This window comes from Delphinapterus leucas, chromosome 2 (assembly GCF_059928025.1).
Source record: "Delphinapterus leucas isolate spDelLeu-1000000601 "Yukka" chromosome 2, BTC_Dleu_Yukka2, whole genome shotgun sequence".
Lineage (NCBI taxonomy): Eukaryota > Metazoa > Chordata > Mammalia > Artiodactyla > Monodontidae > Delphinapterus > Delphinapterus leucas.
Genome location: NC_143130.1, coordinates 85,592,567 through 85,614,417, shown reverse-complemented (window position 1 = coordinate 85,614,417; position 21,851 = coordinate 85,592,567). Strand labels below are relative to the sequence as shown.

The following is a 21,851-nucleotide window of genomic DNA, read 5'->3' as shown; positions in this document are numbered from 1 at the left end:
CTAGTAATCCCCACAGTAATATCTGATTCAGTCAGGAATCATCACTGGATGCTATAATTAGTGGGTAAAAGTATGATATTTTACACAGTCTCAAACATTCTCTTCAAAAGATACTCACTAATTGCAAAGGAAAAGAAAGTAACTTTACAAAGGAGAAATCTGGCAGAAACTACCGTACAAAGTGATCAAAGTTAATGGCACCAGTAATGGGACCAAGTGGCATCATGTGCCCCTAGATATTTTACAGCGAGAAGGGTACAATCTCTCTTCATAACCTGAATCTAATACTAAGAAGACATCAGAAAAACCCAGATGGAGGGACACTCTAAAAAATAATTGGCTAGTACTCTTCAAAAGTGTCAGTGTCATGAGAGACAAAGAAAGAAGGAGGAATACGTATTAGAGGAGATTCATGAGACAATACAACTAAATGTTACATGGAAGACCTTAGTGGGACAACAGGTGAAACTGTCCAAAAATCTATAGATTAGAGAGCAGTATTGTATCAATATTAAGATGCTGAATTCGATAACAGTGCTATGGTTATGTACAATAAGAGAATGTCTGTTTTTAGGAAAGATAAACTGATATATTTAGATGTAAAGGGGCATCATGTCTGCAACTTACCCTCAAATATTTCAGAAAAAAGTATATATTCACACGGACACACAATAAGTGAGTGAGAGAGGAGGAGTGAATGACAAAGCAAGTATGGTAAAATGTCACTGTCTGGGGAATCTGGGTGAAGGTTACACAAGAATTGTTTGTACCATTTTTGAAACTTTTGTTAAGTCTGAAATTATTTCAATAAAATGTCAAAACGACAACAATATGTTTTGAGAAACTTATGCATAAATGAATTTTAAATACACACTTGGAGTCCGTCACTTCCTTCTACTGCCACTCTTCACAATGATCATTAACATGTAACCACAGAGTTATAAAGCAAGTACAGCAAAAATTAAATGACGTGGCAGACGAGGAAAGTATATTGAGAGTGGAGAAGGTTTGAAATAACTGTTATGGAGAGTGAGAAAGAGCCAACCGGAGGAAGAGGACTGGCAGACACCATAATATATGTGCCACAGAATGGTCACTCCTTTCCTAACGTACATCTACACTCTTGAGAATAACTATTCTGAGGTATCTGTGAAAAAAAGCTCTGTGATACTGGCTCTCTAAGATTCTAATTCGGGATGTCTAAGGATAAAAAACATGACGTGCTCACCCTTGCAAAGGATGTTAAACCTTGCTTTTTTATGCTGGTCAACACAGCTGGTTTTTGAAGCCTTAACTTTCTGAGTCTTCAGACAACATTACAGTACTTAAGAATTCCTAATCCATGGCAGAAAACATCATCAAAAACAAACAAATAAAAAACTATTCACCAAATCCACAAACAACAACAATCAGGAAACTAGTTGGTAGCTTTGTAAAAAGGAGTTGCCAAATAGAAGATTAAAAAACAAACAAACAAAAAACACCACTCAAATTCTCACCAGGCCATTGAGCAGGAGAAGAATTTGGTGTTGCATGTTCTTCAATGCTTTCTGTCCTTAGCCTTCGACGATCACTTAAAAGAAGTCCTTGATAAGCCATTCCTGTAAACTGGTTCCCTTCTGTCTGACTGCTAAAACAAATAAGGTTCAGTTATTTATCATCTTAATAGAGGTAACAAGCAATTATACCCTATACATATTTATTTTAGATAACTGTAACAAAAACAAAACTCTTAAAACTGAGTTCACTGTTCTAATAAAAACTTATTTCAGAAAGTTCTTTAAATTAGTTACAAATATTTATCGATAGCTTTTTAAAACAAAATACCAAATTTTCTATTTAGGCAGATGACATTTAGTCATTAAAACCTTTTCCAAATGCCACCTGATACTTAAAAATCTTTTCTATATTCACTTATTTGTATTTTTTTTAAAGTCTGCTGTAAGGAGACTACTGATGGTACTAAGATATATCAGAAAGTTTCAGGGCACTATTTTGTTGCATTTCTTAGTTCTGTAAAGTTGTGCAAGCTCAACTCTGAATTAAAACATCAACTAAAATCTGAAGAATCCTATTTTAGAAATACCTAGTCCTAAAGCCAAATGTGCCCAAATATTTACTTCCCTCATCTTTATGGAGTGGGGCAAGTACAAAAGAAGAAAATAAATCTGACTCCCTGGAGAGTCAATCACAGCCTAAAAACTAGAAAATACACATTTAAACAAAATTTATTTGGATTCTTATCTGGCACCATCTTAAGCAGTGACTGATATCAAACAAGTTGTCTTTGATCATTAAGATGACCACAGGGCTTCCCTGGTGGCGCAATGGTTGGGAGTCCGCCTGCCGATGCAGGGGACACGGGTTTGTGCCCCGGCCTGGGAGGGTCCCGCATGCCGCGGAGCGGCTGGGCCCATGAGCCATGGCCGCTGGGCCTGCGCGTCCGGAGCCTGTGCTCCGCAGCGGGAGGGGACCCAATAGTGAGAGGCCCGCGTACCGCAAAGGAAAAAAAAAAAAAAAGATGACCACAGTCAACCAAACTCTTTTTCACTTATTTACATTTCTAAGTTTTTGTAGTTACTTAGACATGGCCTTATTAGGCTAACATCAGAGAACAGGCCATTTTGAGAGAGTAATTCCCTATGCAATAACAAATCTTCCCACAAGAGGCTGCTGAATTTATAAGAAAAAAACTAGATATATCTGTAATATAAATTTAATGTGATTCTATTTATATTACAAACTTTTCATTTATTAATATAATCCATTTAAATCTAGGTCATCTTTCCAAGTGATTCAATTTCTTACTGCTTATACTGCCCTAGTCATTAAAATACAGAGTATACACCGATGAAGGCAATTAGACATTTAACAAAAATTCAAACCATTACATCTATTGATATCACTTCTAAAGACATACAGAAATGGGTAAGTAAAATAGATTTTAATAGTTCAACGTTAGGAATGTACTTTCTCATTTTTCAAAAGTTCTTCCTCTTTCAACTGAAAACCAAACAAACAGAAACTAATCTAATGCTAAAAGGAACAGTTCCTAAGGGGGAAAAAATAAGAAAACTTCGTATCATAAATTACTTTGGATAGTGAACACTTCTTTTTTTGAAAAAAAAAAAAAAGATGGTGATGATAATTTTCCTTTACTATTTGTCATTTTCTATATGTCTCTGTTGTTACTAGGTAATAGCTAAACTAAACAAATAATTATTTTATTTCCCATTCTCATCTATTAAAGTACACATGGTGGTCATATTTGAGGATTTTTCAGTCCCTAGGAAGCAGAACTTTAATATAACTCTGGAACAGTTTAATGCTTTTCCTGTATTAATACTATTTGGGTAATTTTTTTTTTTTTTTTTTTACCTGTAGCTATGACTGTCACATAATGCTTGGTAAATTGATGCAGAAAGCGATGCTGCTAGTGAATGAAGTGTGTGCACCTAAAACCGAAACAGCCACAATTACATTTTGTACTAACATTTCTACACAACAGTAGTATGTTAAAAATCAGAAAATACCCAGGAAACTAGCAATATCATAAATAAAACTAGGTCCTACATGAGACTACTAACTCTACCTTAAAGCTTCTAAAATAAAACTCATCCAATTCAATATCCATGCTCACAACAAAGCTAAATGATTCATATGCATCTTTATCAAATATTTATTACTGTGAGCCTGCCACTTAGCAGGCCCTAAGCAAAGTGCCAACGTTCACATTGCTGGGACTGTGTCCTAGCCTGCTAATGAATAGCCTAAGTAGTAATACTCAAAAAAAGCAGAACCAAAATAAGCATAGAATTTTTAGAGCTTTTATGTAAAGTTGCCTTATGAAAACTTCTCCTTGATGAAACTAAAAACTTGATCTTATCAGTAAGAATGACTTAAATGTTTAGAAAGTATATCAATCACTGTCTGAAATGGTTAATTTTCCAGAAAGCAAGTAATCCACTTAGTACTTAGAAGTAATGCAGTCTTAGAATTTTAAATTTTGAAAGTTTAAAAATTATCAATATAATATAAAAACCACATCCTACAATGCCACACTGAATCAGCATTTTGAGACTCACACAATCTTAAAATTTGAAGGGATCTTAGAAACAGTTTCATACTTTTTGAAAACTTATCCAAATTTCTAGGAACTAGAAATGTTTACTTAGAGCTTATATGCATTGAATGCATTTTCTGCATTTCCATATTCACCTATCAAACAATTTAAGTAATCTCTGCTGAAATACTGATACAGATTAATTCATGCTATGGATTAGAAGTCTCTAATAGGATGATATAACCAGTAAACCTTGGGTCCTTCAGAAGAATGTACTACCAGAGATTGAATGTGCCTTTCAAACAAAAAAATTAAACATAAAAATATTGGGGACCTGAAATGACATCAGCCACTGGAATTGGAAAAAGTACAGTACAAATACACTTAGGCTAGCACAGTGGAAGTCTGATCATCTCTCCAGATCCTGCCACACTCCCTACTGTTTCTTAGAATCTATCCATTTTTAAGTTTTCAGCATAGGATATAGTTCTAATTTGGGGTAGTAACTCTGCCAAAACGCCAATTGCCCCAAACTATTCCACAGCCTCCAACAAAACACAGTCATCAGGGAGACAGTAATGAGGGTACTTTCTCTGGGACTATTTCTAATCAATCATGGTTCTCTCAGAGATACCCCCCTGCACTTATATTTTCATAATATCCTGGCATCTAAGCAAACAGTTATAAATATTTCTACTTAATGATTCATTTAAATGAGATGGAGAATCCAAAGGAATATTTGGCAAGAATACTGTCTAGAAAATGAATTTTATTACCAAAAAAGTATTTGTCTGTCTTAAAGGAAGATAATAACTTTTCCACAAGTAAGAAGAAACTATCATATTAATTTCAGGTATACAGCACAGTGGTTCAATATTTTTATAGATTATCCTCCCCTTTAAAGTTATTACAAAATAATGGCTCTATTTCCCTGAGCTGTACAATATATCCTTGTTGCTTGTCTATTTTATGCTTAGTAGTTTGTATCTCTTAATTCCCTACCCATAATGTGCACCCCTCCCACCACACACACACACACACACACACACACACACACACACACACACACACTTTGGTAACCACTGGTTTGTTCTCTATGTCTGGGAGTCTGTTTCTGTTTTGTTATATACAGTCATTTGTTTCATTTTTTAGATTCCACATATGAGTGATAACATATGGTATTTTTCTTTCTGTCTGACTTACTTCACTTAGCTTAAACTCCATCCAAGCTGTGGCAAATGGGAGAATTTCAAGAATGCTTACTTTCAAATTACATTCATTGGACAAATGGTCTTGAACTAGTCAGACTGAGAAGGTAGCAGATAAGAGTACTGTAAAATATTTCTTCTAAGTTCAAACTGGAAGACAAGTATAACACATTTACCTTCTCAGTGTGTACAATACCAAATGATCATAAACTCTACATTACCTTCACATCTTCAATACTGGGATGAGGTGGTGTTTTCATCTGAACAATAGTATAAAGTATATCATGGATGTGATTATTTAAGTACAGTACAGGATTAGCTATGACTGTTTTTGTTGAAGCAATACTTGCTGAAAGCAGAGGTAGGGTGGTAGGCAGTGGTAGTGGAGACTGGAGCTGCTTCACTGTAGTTTCCTGTGAGTGATAGGAGATTATTTTTTCCGTAGTTAAAATGAAGGACAAAAAAAAGCAATTAACAGTTATATGATAAAAATACTGGCAGTAAACATCTGAGTAAAAGCAATATGTTAATGTGCTCGCTCACTTATTCTACAAAAATTGATTGCGTACCAGGTCCTATGCTTAGACGCAGAAGATGTAAAGATGAGTTTGACACAGCTGTGCTCTCAAGCTTTTAGCCTACACCTAATTACCAAAACTTCTGTCTAAAAAGACCCATGCAGAGTGTAAATATGTGCCTCCTGTGAATAGAGGAGCGAATCACATTAACATTAACCAGTAAAAAGAGCTTTACAACTATAAATGAAAGTTACTGAAATTATTAAAATAACCAAGATTGAAAACAAAAGTAAAGTCAATACCTGCTGTGATTCTTGTAGCAAAAATTTGAGTTCCATCCTTACCGAGGCCAGACCACCACCTTGGGCCCCGTGAAGGCTACAGTAACTAAGAAACACTCTGAGGAGATCTTGGTTCTTCTGCAACCACAACTTCCGTCTTTCCGCATGCTCTCGTTTAGCCTGTAGTCTCCGCCTTTCTATTTGGTGCCACTCATAGGAACCAAGACCTGGTTTGTCCACCATTTCTTCCTGATCCCGAATATCACTCTCTACTGTGGAATGCATTTTACTGGCATATTCTTTAATAACTGATTCATGATTACATATCTCATGCAAGGCGGCAATTTCCTTTTCAAGCCAGTTATAGAGTTGAAATCTGAGTTTTCCACCATCTACTTCATAACCTGTAGCCAATGTTCTTAGTTCAGTCATAAGGATCTTTAAACAAGCTCTGAATTTTAGTTGTTCAGCAATCACATCAACTTCAGAATCACCTTCAAGGCAATCCTCTTCCTGAGGAGTCAATAACACATTAGGGTCTGGGGCTTCCCGATCTTCTTGTCTATCTTTTTCCCTGACATCTGTACTTTTCATTACTAAACCGACAGCATCTTCTTCCTCTTCTTCTAAGGCACCATCGTGCTCTTCACCCCAATCAAGAGTAAGAGGTTCCTCTTCAACTTTTACTATTGGCTGACTCCAGTCAATCTGTGATGAAGTTACGTTTGACCAATCAATTCCAGAACTTCTATCACCATCACTCAGAGTTTTTGATTCTGAAGGTACATCATCCGTCTTTTTAGAAATGAAGTCAGGCTGATCTTTTTCTGAAGGTAAGGCAGACACTTTGGTAACTTTTGGAATTTTGGAGAGTACCTCCAAGGCTAAAACAGGACATCCAACTTTAAAATGAGCATTTGCTGTAGTAAAGAATAATTTTCTTTCTATGAGATTAATTTTATCAACAAAGTTCTTCTCCGTTTTGAGACCTAAGGTTGCCAAAGTCCCTTCAGGGGAGGCAAGGTTTCTTCGAATAAGCAAAGGATGAGTTCGAAGGTAGTTGTAGAAACTAAACACCACTGGGTTACAAGATTTGATAACTATAGAAAACAAACAGATACAATCACAAGGTATTATGTTAACCTGTAATTATATTACAAAAGAATAAAATATGTCAGCATTTCCTCAAAATAAAGGACACTTAAATATTAACCTAGGATTAGTTAAACTACGATATACCCACAAAATACAGCTAAAATAAAAAGAATTTCCCTGTTTTGCTATGGAGTGATATCCAGAATATATTAAGTAAAAGAAGACGAAGAAAAGTATATATACTAAACTACCTTTTACTTAAGAAAGTAAAGAGGGAACACATACACACATTCTCACACACACACACGTACACTTGTATTTTTTTAAATGGAAGGAGAACACACAATTTTTTTTTCAATTGGTCCCCTAAAAAAGGGAGGCAAGAACAGGGTAGAGAGATGAGGAAAGAAGCTAGATTTCTCTGAAAATACCTTGATTTTATGGTTTTTATTTAAAAACCACTTCAACATTTTATATAATTCTAAAAGAAAATTAATCTTAAAAAATTCACAATAAAAGCAAAAGCAAAATTAAACATTATTCTTTGTATCAAGTTGGTAGCATAACCACAAGAGAGGAACTGTAAAGTGACTTAAAAATAAGTAATTTTAAAAAATAAGTAATTTGACTGAACATCCTTAGTGGGATATACTATCAAAACAAGAAGAACTGCAAAGAGGGAGACCTTCAAGATGGTGGAGGAGTAAGACGTGGAGATCACCTTCTTCCCCACAAATACATCAAAAATACATGTGCATGTAGAACAACTCCTACAGAACACCTACTGAACGCTGGCAGAAGACCTCAGACCTCCCAAAAGGCAAGAAACTCCCCCACGTACCTGGGAAGGGCAAAAGAAAAAACAGACAAAAGAATAGGGACGGGACCTGCACCAGTGGGAGGGAGCTGTGAAGGAGGAAAAGTTTCCACACACTAGGAAGCCCCTTCTCGGGCGGAGACTGTGGGTGGCAGAGGGGGGAAGCTTCGGAGCCACGGAGGAGAGCGCAGCAACAGGGCTGCAGAGGGCAAAGCGGACAGATTCCCGCACAAATGATCGGTGCCGACCAGCACTCACCAGCCCGAGAGGCTTCTCTGCTCACCCGCCGGGGCGGGCGGGGGCTGGGACCTGAGGCTCGGGCTTCGGAGGTCAGATCCCAGAGAGAGGACTGGGGTTGGCTGCATGAACACAGCCTAAAAGGGGCTAGTGTGCCACAGCTAGCCGGGACGGAGTCCGGGGAAAAGTCTGGAACTGCCTAAGAGTCAAGAGACCACTGTTTCGGGGTGTGCGAGGAGAGGGGATTCAGAGCACTGCCTGAACGAGCTCCAGAGATGGGCACGAGCCGCAGCTATCAGCGTGGACCCCAGAGACAGGCATGAGACGCTAATGCTACTTCTGCAGCCACCAAGAAGCCTGTGTGCAAGCAAAGGTCACTCTCCACACCTCCCCTTCCGGGAGCCTGTGCAGCCCGCCGCTGCCAGGGTCCCGTGACCCAGGGACAACTTCCCTGGGAGAACACATGCGGAGCCTCTCAGACCGGTGCAACGTCCCGCTGGCCTCTACCGCCGCAGGCTCGCCCCACATCCGTACCCCTCCCTCCCCCCGGCCTGAGTGAGCCAGAGCCCCCGAATCAGCTGCTCCTTTAACCCCGTCCTGTCTGAGCGAAGAACAGACGCCCTCAGGAGACCTACACGCAGAGGCGGGGCCAAATCCAAAGCTGAACCCCAGGAGCTGTGCGAACAAAGAAGAGAAAGGGAAATTTCTCCCAGCAGCCTCAGGAGCAGCAGATTGTATCTCCACAGTCAACTCGATGTACCCTGCATCTGTGGAATACCTGAACAGCCAACGAATCATCCCAAAATTGAGGTGGTGGATGCTGGGAGCAACTGTAGATTTGGGGTTTGCTTTCTGCATCTAATTTGTTCCTGGCTTTATGTTTATCTTAGTCGAGTATTTAGAGTTGATTATCATTGGTAGCTTTGTTTATTGATTTGGTTGCTCTCATCCTTTTTTTTCTTTTATATATACAGATTTTTTTATCCTTTTTCTCTTTTTGTGAGTGTGTATGTGTATGCTTCTTCATATGATTTTGTCTGTATAGCTTTGCTTTTACCATTTGTCCTAGGGTTCTGTCTATCCATTTTTTGTTTGGGGGGTTTTTTTAGTATAGTTTTTAGCACTTGCTATCACTGGTGGATTTGTTTTTTTGGTTTGCTTGCTCTATTCTTTCTTTCTTTTATTATTACTTTTTAATTTTTTAATAATTATTTTTTATTTTAATAACTTTATATTATTTTATTTTTCTTTCTCTGTTTCATTTTTTCTCCCTTTTCTTCTGAGCCGTGTGGGTGACAGGGTATTCAAGCTCCGGCCAGGTGTCACGCCTATGCCTCTGAGGTGGGAGATCTGAGTTCAGGACACTGGTCCACCATACACCTCCTGGCTCCACATAATATCAAATGCAAAAGCTCTTCCAGAGATCTCCATCTCAATGCTAAGACCCAGCTCCACTCAATGACCAGCAAGTTACAGTGCTTGACATCCTATGCCAAACAACTAGCAAGACAGGAACACAAACCCAGCCATTACCAGAGAGGCTGCCTAAAATCATAGTAAGGTCACAGACACACCAAAACACACCCAACGGACGCAGTCCTGCACACCAGAAAGACAAGATCCAGCCTCAGCCACCAAAACAAAGGCACAAGTCCCCTCCACCAAGAAGCCTACACAACCCACTGAACCAACCCTAGCCACTGGGGGCAGACACCAAAAACAACGGGAAGCATGAACCTGCAGCCTGCGAAAACGAGACCTCAAACACAGTAAGTTAAGCAAAATGAGAAGACAGAAACACACAGCAGATGAAGGAACAAGGTAAAAATCCACCAGACCAAACAAATGAAGAAGAAACAGGCAGTCTACCTGGAAAAGAATTCAGAATAATGATAGTAAAGATGATCCAAAACCTTGGAAATAGAATGGAGAAAATACAAGGAATGTTTAACAAGGACCTAGAAGAACTAAAGGGCAAACAAACAGTGATGAACAACACAATAAATGAAATTAAAAACTCTCTAGAAGGAATCAATAGCAGAATAACTGAGGCACAAGAACGGATATGTGACCTGGAAGATAAAATAGTGGAAATAACTACTGCAGAGCAGAATAAAGAAAAACAAATGAAAAGAATTGAGGACAGTCTCAGAGACCTCTGGGACAACATTAAACACACCAACATTCGAATTATAGGGGTCCCAGAAGAAGAGAAAAAGTAAAGGACTGAGAAAACATTTGAAGAGATTATAGTTGAAAACTTCCCTAATACGGGAAAGGAAATAGTCAATCAACTCCAGGAAGCACAGAGAGTCCCATACAGGATAAATCCAAGGACAAACATGCCAAGACACATATTAATCAAACTATCAAAAATAAAGTACAAAGAAAAAATATTAAAAGCAACAAGGGTAAAACAACAAATAACACACAAGGGAATCCCCATAAGTTTAACAGCTGATCTTTCAGCAGAAACTCTGCAAGCCAGAAAGGAGTGGCAGGACATATTTACAATGATGAAACGGAAACACCTACAACCAAGATTACCCTACCTAGCAAGGATCTCATTCAGATTCAATGGAGAAATGAAAAACCTTACAGACAAGCAAAACCTAAGAGAATTCAGCACCACCAAACCAGCTTTACAACAAATGCTAAAGGAACTTCTCTAAGCAGAAAACACAAAAGAAGGAAAAGACCTACAATAACAAACCCAAAACAATTAAGAAAATGGTAATAGGAACACACATATGGATAATTACCTTAAATGTAAATGGATTAAATGCTCCTACCAAAAGACGAAGACTGGCTGAATGGATACAAAAACAAGACCCATATACATGCTGTCAAAGAAAGACCCACTTCAGACCTAGGGACACATACAGACTGAAAGTGAGGGGACAGAAAAGAGATAGTCCATGCAAATGGAAATCAAAAGAAAGCTGGAGTAGCAATTCTCATATCAGACAAAATAGACTTTAAACCAAAGACTATTACAAGAGACAAAGAAGGACACTACGTATGATCAACCCAAGAAGAAGATATAACAATTGTAAATATTTATGCACCCAACATAGGAGCAAATACTAACAGCCATAAAAGGGGAAATCGACAGTAACACATTCATAGTAGGGGACTTTAACACCCCACTTTCACGAATGGACAGATCATCCAAAGTGAAAATAAACAAGGAAACACAAGCTTTAAACAATACATTAAACAAGACGGACTTAATTGATATTTGTAGGACATTCCATCCAAAAATAACAGAATACACATTTTTCCAAAGTGCTCATGGAACATTCTCCAGGATAGATAATATCCTGGGTCACAAATCAAGCCTTGGTAAATTTAAGGAAACTGAAATCATATCAAGTATCTTTTCCAACCACAATGTTATGAGACTAGATATCAATTACAGGAAAAAAATCTGTAAAAAATAAAAACATGGAGGATAAACAATACACTACTTAATAACCAAGAGATCACTAAGGAAATCAAAAAATTCTTAGAAACAAATGGCAATGAAAACTCAAAGACCTAAAACTTATGGGATGCAGCAAAAGCATTTCTAATAGGGAAGTTTATAGTAATACAATCCTACCTTAAGAAACAGAAACATCTAATATAAACAACCTAACCTACACCTAAAGAAATTAGAGAAAGAAGGAAAAAAAAACCCCCACAGTTAGCAGAAGGAAAGAAATCATAAAGATCAGATCAGAAATAAATGAAAAAAAAAATGAAGGAAATGACAGCCAAGATCAATAAAACTAAAAGCTGGTTCTTTGAGAAGACAAACAAAATTGATAAACCTTTAGCCAGATTCATCAAGAAAAAAAGGGAGAAGACGCAAATCAATAGAATTAGAAATGAAAAAGGAGAGGTAACAACTGACACTGCAGAAATACAAAGGATCATGAGAGATTACTACAAGCAACTGTATGCCAAGAAATGGACAACCTGGAAGAAATGAACAAATTCTTAGAAATGCACAACCTTCTGTGACTGAACCAGGAAGAAATAGGAAATATAAACAGACCAATCACAAGCACTGAAATTGAAACTGTGATTAAAAATCTTCCAACAAACAAAAGCCCAGGACCAGATGGCTTCACAGGCGAATTCTATCAAACATTTAGAGAAGAGCTAACACCTATCCTTCTCAAACTCTTCCAGAATAGCAGTGGGAGGAACACTCCCAAACTCACTCTACAAGGCCACCATCACCCTGATTGCAAAAGCAGACAACGATGTCACAAAGAAAGAAAACTACAGAACAATATCACTGATGAACATAGATGCAAAAATCCTCAACAAAATACTAGGAAACAGAATCCAACAGCACATTAAAAGGATCATACACCATGAACAAGTGGGGTTTATCCCAGGAATGCAAGGATTCTTCAATGTATGCAAATCAATCAACGTGATACACCATATTAACAAATTGAAGGAGAAAAACCATATCATCATCTCAATAGATGCAGAGAAAACTTTCGACAAAATTCAACACCTATTTATGATAAAAACCCTGCAGAAAGTAGGCATAGAGGGAACTTTCCTCAACATAATAAAGGCCATATATGACAAACCCACAGCCAACCTCGTGCTCAGTGGTGAAAAACTGAAAGCATTTCCACTAAGATCAGAAACAAGAAAAGGTTGCCCACTGTCACCACTCTTATTAAACGTAGTTTTGGAAGTTTTTAGCCACAGCAATCAGAGAAGAAAAAGAAATAAAAGGAATCCAAATCGGAAAAGAAGAAGTAAAGCTGTCACTGTTTGCAGATGACATGATACTATACATAAAGAATCCTAAAGATGCTACAAGAAAACTACTACAGCTAATCAATGAATTTGGTAAAGTAGCAGGATACAAATTTAATGCACAGAAATCTCTGGCATTCCTATACACTAATGATGAAAAATCTGAAAGTGAAATTAACAAAACACTCCCATTTACCATTGCAACAAACAGAATAAAATATCTAGGAATAAACCTACCTAAGGAGACAAAAGACCTGTATGCAGAAAATTATAAGACACTGATGAAAGAAATTAAAGATGATACAAATAGATGGAGAGATATACCATGTTCTTGGATTGGAAGAATCAACATTGTGAAAATGACTCTACTACCCAAAGCAATCTACAGATTCAATGCAATCCCTATCAAAGTACCACTGGCATTTTTCACAGAACTACAACAAAAAATTTCACAATTTGTATGGAAACACAAAAGACTCCGAATAGCCAAAGCAATCTTGAGAACGAAAAGCGGAGCTGGAGGAATCAGGCTCCCGGACTTCAGACTATACTACAAAGCTACAGTAATCAAGACAGTATGGTACTGGCACAAAAACAGAAAGATAGCTCAATGGAACAGGATACAAAGCCCAGAGATAAACCCATGCACATATGGTCACCTTATCTTTGATAAAAGAGGCAGGAATGTGCAGTAGAGAAAGGACAGCCTCTTCAATAAGTAGTGCTGGGAAAACAGGACAGGTACATGTAAAAGTATGAGATTAGAACACTCCCTAACACCATATACAAAAATAAGCTCAAAATGGATTAAAGACGTAAATGTAAGGCCAGGCACCATCAAACTCTTAGAGGAAAACATAGGCAGAACACTCTATGACATAAATCACAGCAAGATCCTTTTTGACTCACCTCCTAGAGAAATGGAAATAAAAACAAAAATAAACAAATGGGACCTAATGAAACTTAAAAGCTTTTGCACAGGGCTTCCCTGGTGGCACAGTGGTTGAGGGTCCACCTGCCGATGCAGGGGACGCGGGTTCGTGCCCTGCTCTGGGAGGATCCCAAATGCCGCAGATAGGCTGGGCCCGTGAGCCATGGCTGCTGAGCCTGTGCGTCCGGAGCCTGTGCTCCACAACGGGAGAGGCCACGGCAGTGAGAGGCCCGCGTACCACAAAAAAAAAAAAAAAGCTTTTGCACAGCAAAGGAAACCATAAACAAGACCAAAAGACAACCCTCAGAATGGGAGAAAATATTTGCAAATGAAGCAACTGACAAGGGATTAATCTCCAAAATTTACAAGCAGCTCACGCAGCTCAATAACAAAAAAACAAACAATCCAATCCAAAAATGGGCAGAAGACCTAAATAGACATTTCTCCAAAGAAGATATGCAGATTGCCAACAAACACATGAAAGAATGCTCAACATCATTAATCATTAGAGAAATGCAAATCAAAACTACAATGAGATATCATCTCACACCAGTCAGAATGGCCATCATCAAAAAATCTAGACACGATAAATGCTGGAGAGGGTGTGGAGGAAAGGGAACCCTCTTGCACTGCTGGTGGGAATGTGAATTGGTACAGCCACTATGGAGAACAGTATGGAGGTTCCTTAAAAAACTACAAATAGAACTACCATACGACCCAGCAATCCCACTACTGAGTAAATACCCTCAGAAAACCATAATTCAAAAAGAGTCATGTACCACAATGTTCATTGCAGCTCCATTTACAATAGCCAGGAGATGGAAGCAACCTAAGTGTCCATCATCGGGTGAATGGATAAAGAAGATGTGGCACATATATACAATGGAATATTACTCAGCCATAAAAAGAAACGAAATTGAGTTATTTGTAGTGAGGTGGATGGACCCAGAGTCTGTCATACAAAGTGAAGTAAGTCAGAAAGAGAAAGACAAATACCATATGCTAACACATATATATGGAACCTAAGAAAAAAAAATGTCATGAAGAACCTAGGGGTAAGACAGGAATAAAGACACAGACCTACTAGAGAATGGACTTGAGGATATGGGGAGGGGAAGGGTAAGCTGTGACAAAGTGAGAGAGTGGCATGGACATATTTACACTACCAAACGTAAAATAGATAGCTAGTGGGAAGCAGCCGCATAGCACAGGGAAATCAGTTCGGTGCTTGTGACCACCTAGAGGGGTGGGATGGGGGCGTTGGAGGGAGGGAGACATAAGAGGGAAGAGATATGGGAACATATGTATATGTATAACTGATTCACTTTGTTATAAAGCAGAAACTAACACACCACTGTAAAGCAATTATATTCCAATAAAGATGTTTAAAAAAAAAAGAAACTACAGGACAAACAATCCGACTTCTTTAACAAATAAACTGGGGGAGGGGGAGAGGGGTAACTAAATATGGATCAAAACAGACATAAGAGCCACCTCAGCCAATCACAATATATAGGCATCATTTGGATCTTGTTTCAAATTAATCAACTGTATAAGATTTTGAGAGAACCAGGGAAATTTGAAGACTGAGTATTTAATTACTAATAGAATTGTTATGTGTTATAACAATGACATGTGTTATTGTTTTTTAAAGAGTCCTTAGTTTTTAGAGATGCATGTTGCAATATTCACAGATGAAATGATCTGCTGTGTCTGCTTCAAAATGAATCTATACAGTATTGAAAATGGGAGGGTGTGGAAAGGATGGGAATATATATATGGCACGAGGTTGGTTATGAGTTGATAACTACTGAAACTGGATGATAGAGTCAGAGACTTTCATTATATCATTCACTCTTTTATGTATACATAAAATTTTCCCCAATAACAACCTTTTAAAAGTTAACCTGGAAAAGATAAAGAAATAAACAGAATCTTCCTTCTGTAAAAATGTGTACATTTTATTAAAATTGCCTGGGTAGGTCAGATATTTATTTTTCTTCTAAAGGTTTTATTTCCTTTCCTTTAAATAAATTTAAAAATATTTACAGTGGTCCCTCCTTATCTGCAGTTTTGCTTTCCATGGATTCCGTTATCTGAGGTCCAAAAATATTAAATGGAAAATTTCAGAAATAAATAATTTATAAGTTTTAAATTGCGAGTGGTTCTGAGTAGCACGACAAAAATCTCGCTCCATCCTGTCCAGCGTATTCCACCCATTAGTCATTTAGTAGCCACCTGGATTATCAGATCCACTGTCACGGCACCACAGTGCTTGTGTTCAAGTCACCCTCATTTTATCATACTTAATAACGGCCCCACGTGCAAAAGTAGTGATGCTGGCAGTTCATCTATGCCAAAGAGAAGCCGTAAGTGCTTCCTTTAAGTGAAAATTTGAAAGTTCTCTATTTAATAAGGAAAGTAAAAAAATTTTAAGCTGAGGGTACTAAGATCTAAGGTCAGAATGAATCTTCTGTCCATGAAATTGTGAAGCAGGAAAAAGAAATTCATGCTAGTTTTTCTGTCACACCTCAAACTTCAAAAGTTATGGGCACAGTGCATGGTAAGTGCTTAGTTAAGATGGAAAAGGCAATAAATTTATATGATAAGATTCTGAGTGACAGAAACCACATCTTTCATTACAGCATATTGTTATAATTGTTCTACTTTATTTTATTAGTCACTGTTGTTAATCCCTTACTGTGCCTAATTTATAAATTAAACTTTATCATATATATATATATACATATATATATTAAAAAAACATAGTTTATATAGCATTTGGTACTACCCACAATTTCAGTCATCCACTGGGAGTCTTGGAACATAATCCCTGTGGATAAGGGGGGACTATGTATTAAAATATTATATTTCTTTTTTGTAAAGAAGAGGTAAAAATTGAGCCTGAATCTCTTTATTCATGTAAGCTCTTTTAGTGTTTAAAAATAATATGTAATAAAAATAAAAGGCTAGAAAATTATAACTATGGAAAGTACAAAATGAAAAGTAAAAGCTTGTATCTCCCCACTCCTATTCCCAAAAGATAACCAGTGCCGGTAGTTTCTTGTGATTTGTTCCAAAACACAAAAAATGGAGAGGGAGTGGGAACCAGACACAGTACGTGTGTGCACACACGTGTGTATATGTACGACATATATACATAAAGTGCAACAAGAACCATATTGTTCTATATCTTAGTTTTTCACTTAATAATACAGCACATATTAACACATCACTCTATCCCATTTTTAGCACATTGTTTCTATTGTATGGATATATTATAATTTATATAACTATTGTATTGATGAATACTTAAAATGTTCCATTTTCTAAATTATTGCAAACAATGCTGCTAGATACCTTCCAAATGCTTTTAAAAATCTAAATTAGGGCTTCCCTGGTGGCGCAGTGGTTGAGAGTCCGCCTGCCAATGCAGGGGACGCGGGTTCATGCCCCGGTCCGGGAAGATCCCACATGCCGCGGAGCGGCTGGGCCCGTGAGCCATGGCCGCTGAGGCTGCGCGTCCGGAGCCTGTGCTCCGCAACGGGAGAGGCCACAACAGTGAGGGGCCCGCGTAAAGCAAAAAAAAAAAAAAAAAAAAAAAAATCTAAATTATTTGGTATAACTAAGAGTAAAGAAAGTTTGCCACACAAGAATAAAGTTTTTGTAGGCCCATACACTAAACCAACATGTGTAACAGCCAAAATTTACACTTTTTTAGGAAACCGGCTATTATGATACATAGAAAGAGCTGTGTGATGTGGAAACATTCTGTATGCTTCAGTCTAATATATATGAAATTAGAATAGTATGGTAATCTTATATGCCTTGATATATAGCTATGAGAGTAAAAATGTGTGTGAAGTCTTCTTTTACTACTCAAATGATGATAACAAAATGCTAGATTCAATTATAGATAGTAAGTGACTAAACCTTTAGCCGCACAAGAAATTTTGATATTAATTTCTCAAAGCTGAAAAGTAAATCTGGTAATGATTGGTTGTGTGTGGGGTGTGTGTGTGTGTGTATTATCTAAGTGAACATCCGTTCAGAAACTGTCTTCTTTTAAAAAAGAAAAAGAGAAATCCACAAAATGTTCTACCTTGATGTTCATCATCCTCCTTTGGTGTTTGTTCCAATAACGTGTCCAAGGCTCGGGCATAATCTTTCATTACCCAGTACGCAAGACTACGTAAAAAAGGATCAGGATGTAATCTTTTGCAATCGAATCCTGAGGCATCCTTTTGGCAACCCAAAATCTTCTGATTTAGGATGGATAGATAAGTGGATGAAGTCTCAAAATCAGATTCATATAAACGGGCAATTACCATGGCTAGCTGGATATCTTCCATTTTTTCAAGACATACCTATAAATTTAAATATTAAGAAATACTTATTTAATGATAATTATTTAGAGATATGAAATATCCAACTGATATCCTGAAATTATCCACTATTTATATTCTCACAGTGGAGAGAAGAGGTCCAGAGATTGAGACAGTGAAGGGTAGTTATATACTTGCTTGAAAGGAGATTAAGGAATAGCAGGAAGATTAAGAAACTAGAACTTAGTAGCTTCCAGCCTAGAAAGATCATTTATAAAAAATGCATAAAATGAAGTATATCAACACCATCTCACACTTAGATCAATTCAAATAACATTCATCTTTAAATTAAATACCACTTATGACATCTGAATTTATATATACATCAGTTCCTGTTAATTTCCAAATATATTTCCATATAAACATAATTATTACTATTTTAAAAGAATCTTCTACTTACATAGCAAATAACTTAAGAAATAAAGCCACATACTCTATTCTTACTCTCTCTGACTTTATATTCTAAAGTAGCTACTCATCTGAGAATCTGAGGTCATGCAGGCAATATGAGCATCTCTCACTCAATCAACATTTCTCTTCTTTGCCTGAGTATCTTCTAGGCTAAGCTTCCCATTTCAAAATTATAAATATTTGTTACTTTAAAAACTCATACATCTGAGATAATTCTGAAAATATGACTAATTCTAAACATAAAGTACTTTCACTTTGTTGGATATTTCCTTTTTTTCTATGGTATTATTTCCAATTATGTTTTCCCTTCACCTGTTTGGATTATTCATTATAATAAACAGAAACAACAGAAATATTTGTAATTATTCTCTTAATCAGCTACCAAGATTGTGTATCAAAAAATGTGAAGTTTTACCTCTTCCCATTCACCTTCCAATATCTAAGACTACATTTCAAAACAGTATAAATTGCAATCTCAGTTCCTTATCTATGAATTTCATTTAGACGAAAAAGAACTTAAAATATCTGCCTGTCTACACGAAGTAAGGAGATTGTGACCTATACATACTTAAATAGTTCAGAATCACAAGATGGTCAGGAAAAAGATATTCATAAACCATTTTTTCCATACACTTATACTTGAAATACTTATCTTGAAATGCAATATTCTCTATATAAAATTTTTCATTTATGTTTCTACATGTATTTATTTATAATTCCATTATCATTGTGCTACTATTTAAGTTAGTAATCTCTGTAGTTATTCCCTACCCTCTATCCTTACAAACATATGACCAAACATTACAGTCTCCTCCATGATCTTCCCAGGTTTTCAAGCTCTTACAGGTATTTCATAGCATGTTTTCTTAGTTATACCTCAATGGCATCTTTCAATGAACCAGCTAACAAGAAAAAAGCAGCAGATTGTTCAAAGCGTTGTTTTCCAAGTAAAGAGAAAGCGTTTTTCAAAGCGGCTTTACGCCATCTATCTTCATTAAAGTTGTGGCTGAAAAATGTTGTCATTTTTTCATCATGCTGTGACCTGGGAACCAGAGCACAAACATCAGTGGTTAAACCAAATTTAAAATAGTTTTAATCCTTTACAGAATATATGAAAATAGAAAATGAAAACCTCAAACATCCATCTAAAAGAAGAACAATAACAACTTTAGTGGTAGGTATTTGTTATTAAGCTTCTCTTCGTTTCTTCTAATAAGGAGAAAACTCAAAATACCTTAAGTATACATGAATAGGAAGCAAGTGCACTCTTTACTTTCCAAAGTGCTTTTATCAACTTATTTTTAGCTTAAGTTCAAATGATATTCTATTTGTTTTGCAGATAAAGGAATCAAGGCACAAGAAAGGAAACTGATTTATCTAAGTACTTTCAAAAGCATTATGTTTCTCAGTCACAGCACAATCTTCATTCCATTAAACCATATTAAGTGTTGAGGAAATTTACCTAAACAGACCCCACACTATTGCTTTCTTCTTCATTGAAAGGTAGAATAATGCAGCATCCAAGGCATCATTGTTCCTTTGAAAAGAAGCTTTGGCAACCTAAACAGTCAATAAAAAGTTATACTGAATTAACTAGTTGATAAACAAATTACAACAATTAATGCTTCCCTACTATTTCCATGGATGACACAAACTATGCAGATGGGAAGAGCTGACTCTATTCCACAATCGCCAGTAGCTTATAATATAGCTCCTAGAAACAACCCTTTGTATACCAGTAATTACAATAAAAATAATAACAGCAACTAGTATTTACTGACTACTTACCATGTACTAGACACCTTTCACTTATCTTACTGAATCACCACGATCCAAGAGGTACTATTATTATCCCCATTTTACACATGAGGCGACTGAGACACAGAGAGGTTAACTGAATTGCCTAAGGTCACACAGTAAGTAAGGGGTGTAAAAGGGATTAGACCCAGGTAGTAATAAAACTGTCTAACATAGGAAACAATAAAGAATGCAGAATATTTGATAGGTAAGACCTTTTCTTTTCTTTTTTTTTTTTTCTGGCCGTGCTGCCCAGCTTGCAGGAAGTTAGTTCCCCAACCAGGGATCGAACCCGGGCCCCCAGCAGTGGAAGCACAGGGTCCTAACCATGGACCGCCAAGGAATTCCCAGTGAGACCTCTTCTTGAAAATTAGACATATTAAATTTCTTAATGTTTTGTAAAAGTTAAAATGCTGACTTCTATGGTATGTATATGTGATTTCACATTTTAAAGCTCTCTCAACTAATACTGATACAGACAACTGTAAATAAATTATCAGTTATACTCACGCACATGCATACACACACATTTTGAAAAATACAAAAATAAATGTTTTAGTTTTCTTTAAACATAATTTTCCAGTATTTTTTAAAATTAATTAATTAATTTATTTTTGGCTGTGTTGGGTCTTTGTTTCTGTGCGAGGGCTTTCTCTAGTTGCGGCAAGCGGGGGCCGCTCTTCATCATGGTGCGCGGGCCTTTCAAAGTCACGGCCTCTCTTATTGCGGGGCACAGGCTCCAGACGCGCAGGCTCGGTAGTTGCGGCTCACGGGCCTAGTTGCTCCGCGGCATGTGGGATCTTCCCAGACCAGGGCTCGAACCCGTGTCCCCTGCACTGGCAGGCAGATTCTTAACCACTGCGCCACGAGGGAAGCCCTCCAGTATTTTTCAATCAAATTCTGACAGCTCTGAAGGACTGGCACATTCTTTCTGGCATGTAATTAAAATACAGGTGGTTGAAGCTCCATTATTTTGAAGGGCTTTCAAATTTTAGTTCTTAGAAATTCCATGAGAAAAAGCCTTAATGAATACATAATTCCCCTTGTACCATAACTGATAACCTCCTTTGAGCCATATGACTGAAGTTGCTGAATTTATAAAGAACCAATCAACTCAATGTAAGTTTAAAAATTATTAAGCCAGTAACACTGTTGTACATAATCATACGGTTTTGAATACAGTACCATACAGACCACATATTTCTCAAAGATACTGATATAACCTCTGCAAATAACTAAGTTGAGAGGTATAACGATAAAAAACAATGGATGTTTTATTAATGAACACTGACTGATGGTAGAGCAGGAAGCCACCAAGGTATGGTAAAGAGGGGTAAA

General features: G+C 37.1%; 1 protein-coding gene across 4 annotated transcripts in view; it reads right to left on the bottom strand.

Annotated features, from left to right (window-relative positions):
• DMXL2 (Dmx like 2) overlaps positions 1–21,851 on the bottom strand; it is a 162,805-nt gene that overhangs the window by 22,984 nt on the left and 117,970 nt on the right. For 3 of the 4 annotated variants that reach the window (XM_022579483.3, XM_022579479.3, XM_089907227.1), the window contains 7 exons: positions 20,179–20,276; positions 19,593–19,758; positions 18,023–18,287; positions 6,092–7,170; positions 5,493–5,684; positions 3,379–3,455; positions 1,500–1,630 (listed from right to left, as the gene is read on the bottom strand). In XM_022579483.3, coding sequence (XP_022435191.1) covers positions 1,500–1,630; positions 3,379–3,455; positions 5,493–5,684; positions 6,092–7,170; positions 18,023–18,287; positions 19,593–19,758; positions 20,179–20,276 — 2,008 coding nt within the window. The remainder of the gene's footprint in view (positions 1–1,499; positions 1,631–3,378; positions 3,456–5,492; positions 5,685–6,091; positions 7,171–18,022; positions 18,288–19,592; positions 19,759–20,178; positions 20,277–21,851) is intronic. The other variant, XM_022579480.3, reaches the window with a different exon arrangement.